This window comes from Nannochloropsis gaditana, assembly GCF_000240725.1.
Source record: "Nannochloropsis gaditana CCMP526 unplaced genomic scaffold scaffold916, whole genome shotgun sequence".
Taxonomy (NCBI): Eukaryota; class Eustigmatophyceae; order Eustigmatales; family Monodopsidaceae; genus Microchloropsis; species Microchloropsis gaditana.
In genome coordinates this window covers 919-5,601 of record NW_005803037.1, presented here as the reverse complement: position 1 = coordinate 5,601, position 4,683 = coordinate 919, and the positions used below count along the sequence as shown (strand labels likewise).

General features: G+C 61.4%; 2 protein-coding genes across 2 annotated transcripts; one reads left to right on the top strand and one right to left on the bottom strand.

Annotated features, from left to right (window-relative positions):
• Window positions 1–237: 237 nt before the first annotated feature.
• On the top strand, window positions 238–2,195 carry NGA_0473610 (uncharacterized protein; the record flags this gene model as incomplete). The annotated part of the gene is made up of 2 exons (XM_005853394.1): window positions 238–363; window positions 471–2,195. Coding segments are annotated over 2 exons (1,851 nt in total), but the record flags the coding sequence as incomplete, so codon positions are not given.
• A 302-nt stretch (window positions 2,196–2,497) lies between these two features.
• Window positions 2,498–4,413, bottom strand: BETB (betaine-aldehyde dehydrogenase; the record flags this gene model as incomplete). Its single annotated transcript, XM_005853393.1, has 2 exons — window positions 4,066–4,413; window positions 2,498–3,951 (listed from the first exon to the last, which is right to left on the bottom strand). Exons 1-2 carry the CDS (start codon window positions 4,301–4,303, stop codon window positions 2,498–2,500), a joined length of 1,692 nt encoding a protein of 563 aa, XP_005853455.1. The 5' UTR covers window positions 4,304–4,413.
• Window positions 4,414–4,683: the final 270 nt, after the last annotated feature.

Here is a 4,683-nt window from a genome sequence, read left to right as displayed (position 1 = left end):
CGGCGTCCCTTCAACACGCAGTCTCGACCTGGAGGCACGCAAAGGACCCGTGGCAACTGAGCACCCATCCCACATCTTCAGGACATTGTCATGCTGAAAATTGTTGTCGACGAAGGGCTTCGCGACCGCTTGTTGCAGAATGTGGCAGCTGGTCCCAGGTGTCAAGTTGGGGCCATAGTTGGCCGTCGGCTGCCGAATGGGAGCCGGATATATTGCCTGCTCGCCATCCCCATCCCCATGCACTGTGAGGAGACAGGCAAAAATGTAAATAGGAAGGACCGCTCGGATTCGGAGGAGGAAGCGGTACGATGGGCATGTTTAGCGGATGTTTCTCGCCGGAGGGTGGAGTTGCACGTTAAGCAGGTGAGACAAACAGAGGGGGGAGGTCACGGGCCCTGATGGATCCCAGTTGCTGGGCTGGCACAGTGCCTTGCTTGGCTTCTTACTCTATCATGGAATAATTCGGACAGTTGACGCGGCTTTTGGTCGGTGGCTTGAGTGTATGCGGCCTGTACGCCATCACACCCGAGCCCGGTACGCCCGCCGTAACGGCCTTGAAGCGGCTTTGTCCTCCCTTCGCCTCGTCCCGCGGCCGTCGTACTCCCCATGAGGCCTTTCCTGCCTCGCCTCAGGGCCATGAACCGCCCGCTGCACACGACCTGGCCTGGCTGCACGTGAATGCGTCCAGCCGGCAGTTCACCTGGCGCGTGGGCCCCCCAGGAGGTGAGATGAGGCCCGGGGAGGTAACGTCTCAGGCCCGGCTCCTGAGCAGGTTCGTCCCATGGCACAGCATCGTGCACGTGGACTTGGAGGTGGGTCTCTCTGACGTTTGGATTGGAGAGGAGGGGGGAGAATGGTATGATGATGAGGGAGGGGAAGGGAAAAGGAAGGCGGTGGTAAAGAGGGCGGGAGGGAGGGCAGGAGGCGATGGGAATCATGGTTTGGGCGAGACCTTCTGGTCTACTGTGCTGCGGGCAGTCTACCTAGAAGGGGAAAACTTCAAAAAGGCGAGGGCCTTCCCCTCGCCGATACCTCCTGCCCCCGCCCCTACCCCAGTGGCCCTTTGCGACGCCGAAGTCAAGCCAGGAGGGGGCGGAGGGGGTGGTTCTACCCCTTCCTCCCTCCTTTCCTATGCGACTTTCAGGCGGGATGACGAGGGGAAACGGCGCCTGGACTTCTATGCTCCATGGCTGGACAATCTGGACGAGGAGGGGGAAGATGCGGGAGGAAGGGGTGGGGGAAGAGGGGAGGGGCCTGGGGAGACGAGCCCCCAGGGTCAAGGAGGTTCACAGGAGGAAGCAAGAGAGGGGGAGAGGGCCGGGCGCCGTATGCGGATGGTGGGATCGGTGGTGTGCGTGGCTGTTCAGCTGGCAGAGGAAGACATGGTTGCGGCAGTGGCGGGCCTCAAGGCGGACTACGCCCGCACGCTCCTGGAGAGGGTGCAACTGCTCCGGGAGGGCAGGAGAGGGGAGAAGAACGTGCTTCGATCTTCGTGGCAGCTCCCCCGGCGGGTGTTTCTGGCCTCCTCGCACCCATCCTCCCCGTCCTCCACCCCCGCCCTTCCGTCCTATCGCATCCTGCTGGGCGAGTATTTGCATGCCGAGCCCAGCAAAGGGAAGGGTGCGATTGGAGACAGAGAAGCGCACGCTCGTCTGGAAGAAATACTCAGGGCAGGAACCTTCATTCCCGGATGCACTCCTTCCTCGCCGCCGGCCCAAGCCCCCGGGCCCCCGCGCACGATTTCCAGGCTCTGCGCCTGGGAATGCGACGCGCCCGCCTTACTCCTGGTCCCTCCGGCACCGTGCCATGGCGGGGTTGATGCTCAGGACAGCGGTCTGGATCCAGTAGCCAGAGGGGCGTCAGTCCCCTCTTCCGTGTCCGTCGGGGCAGGGACGGCCAGCAAGGGGGAGAAGGAAACAAAAGAGACCTTCTCGACGACCTTGCCCGCATCCAAAGCCGCAGCTAGCCCTCAAGAAGAGGCGAGAGAAAGCTCTGTGCCAGTCAGACAAAGGCGGGCGTCTCTGCCACCCAAGGGAGGGGCGTCGACCCCCTCCGTGCCCCCCCACTTCCTCCTTCCTACCTCTAAGTCCGCATGCTCTCCCTCTTCCCCAACGCCCCTGGCCTTGGCCACGAGGCTTGCCATGGTGCTTGCAGGAGTCGTTCTACTGGGCGTGGCTGCTTTTCTGAAGAGCCGAGGGTCAGTGTGAGCCGGCGAGAGCAAGGAGCCATGTAGGGAAAGTATTCCAAAGCAATATTTACCCGTCACCTGTAACGCGGGCACACACAGCATCCTCGCCAAATGGGTCTTGTCTGTGCCTTCTTTCTTCCCCCGTCCCCTCCCTTATTCTTCATTTCCCCGCTTTGAAGCGCCTTGTGTCTCGCCTCGTTCACAGGGAGCCTGCGGGCCATCAGACTTCTCTCTATTGACACAATCCCGTCTTCTTCCTCACCCCATGACCTGCCCACCACCCCCTCGCTACCTTGTCCCCGCGCTCGTTCAACCATACCGCGCCCCTCGCTGCGAGAACCAGTCGAAGGCCCCCTCGGCGTACCCCACCACCACGCTCTTGCTCTGTGTGTAGTCCATCCAGGCCTCCCGCCCGTTCTCTCGCCCCAGCCCGCTTGCTGCCGTCACCCCGCCCCAGGGGGACGCGGGCGCGTTTCGATGGTGCTCGTTCAGCCAGATTACTCCTGCCTGCAAGCTGTCCGCCACCCGGTGCGCGCGACGTCCGCATTTCGTGTGCACGCTGGCCCCGAGCCCGTAAGGAGAGCGATTGGCCAGGGCCACGGCCTCCGACTCGGAGGCGAAGGGGAGGAGGCAGACGACGGGGCCGAACACCTCCTCCTGCATGATTTCCATGTCAGGATGGACGCTGGTGAGCGCGGTGGGCGGGTAGAAGAATCCGGAGGCCAGGTGCCGAGGGAGAGATTGAAGCGGCGAGGCGCCCCGGACGGGGGTGGGGGTGGGGGTCGTGGGGGAGGACGACGGGGAGGAAGCGATTGAGCCCAGCCCTCCGCACAATACCTTGGCTCCCTTTGTCTTGGCGCGTTCTACGAAGCCGTGCACGCGCTCCAATTGCGCTCGGGAGATGAGCGGTCCCACGTCCGTTTCCAGGTGTAGGGGGTCGCCGAGGCGCAGGCCCTGGGCCTTGGCCGCAAAGCGGGCGGCGAAGTCGTCGAAGATGGACTCGTGCACGAGGAGGCGGCTGCCAGAGACGCATGTCTGGCCCGCTGCCACGAAGGCCCCGAACGCACACATGTTCACCGCCTCGTCCACATCCACGTCCGGGAACACGAGCATTGGGGTCTTCCCGCCCAGCTCCGCCACCACCTTGGCCAGGTTTTTTCCCGCCACACAGGCCGTCATCCGACCCGTATCCGTCCCGCCCGTCAGGTCTACCTTGCGCACTCTGGGGTGTGCGGCTAAGGCTCTCCCCGCCACCTTGCCCTGCCCAGGCACGATGTTTAGGACACCCGGAGGTAGCCCCGCGTCCCGGGCAATTTCTCCGAGGGCCAAAACGGCCAAGGGGGCCAGTTCGGGGGGTTTCAAGACCACGCTGTTGCCCCCGGCCAGTGCAGGGGCGAGTTTTTTAACAGCAATTAGGAGGGGGTGATTCCAGGGAGTCAAAAGCGCGCATACCCCGAGTGGGACCCGTCGGACATAGTTCAAGTACGGTCCGGGGAACGGAGGCAGGCTCCCTTCTTCTGTGCGGACCAGGGCTGCGAAATATTCGAACCATTCGGGCAGACGGGAGAGCTGGGCCCGCATTTCTCGTAGCGGGCGGCCGGTCTGCAAGGACTCGAGGCGGCTCAACTCCGGGAGGCGTTTTTCCAGTCCGTGAGCCATGTTCAACAGCACCTTGCTCCGCCCTTTAACGTCTGTCTCTCTTGACCATACGCCAGAATGGAAACTTGACTCGGCAGCCTCGACAGCTACATCAATATCCTGGGCTAAAATAAGAAATCGACGAAGAGCGAAATAAAAACGTGGAAGGCTTCAATAAACTACAGGTGCGCCCCTCGAACTCCAAATCAGTCAGGTTATGAAGATCAAAATTAGCGCACCTTCCGCAATGCTCACAACATGACCGAGGTCTTTGCGTGTGGCTGGATTTTGTAGCGTGTGCGTCAAACCTTTTAAGGCCGGGCGACTTTGGTCGTTAATCCAGAGCCCGTGGTGCTTGGATCTAGGGTTACAAGACGGATAAAAATGGCGTCTGAAAGGTTTTAGACGACAATGTGACAAGGATCGGTGCGTCTGCCCAGGTAGATACTTGGAAATGTAGGAGACGATGGAGTTCATGTTGGGGGGGTAGGGGAGGTATTATGGTAGCGCGGATAGCGTGCAGTGAGAGGCGCGCTTCAGCACATGGAGAAAATGGAGCCAAAACGCCCGTTCCCCGGCTCGTCTGTCAGTGAGTGGGAAAAAATCAGCATTTTTTGAATGCATGACGGCAGTACGGCGCCAGCTTGAGGCTTGTGGCAGGCGGGAGGGACGGGCGAAAAGCTTGCGGTCTTGCCGGTTCTTCAAGGCTAGCAGCCCTCTCTCCGGAGGCAGGGAAAACCAGTACCGGTCGGGCTGGGGCGCACACCAAGCTATCCTGCCCGTGGCCACACCTCATCTTTGTCATCAACATAGTGCTTTTCAGTGGGATGGGTAATCCTCTTGTCCAAGTTTGAGTT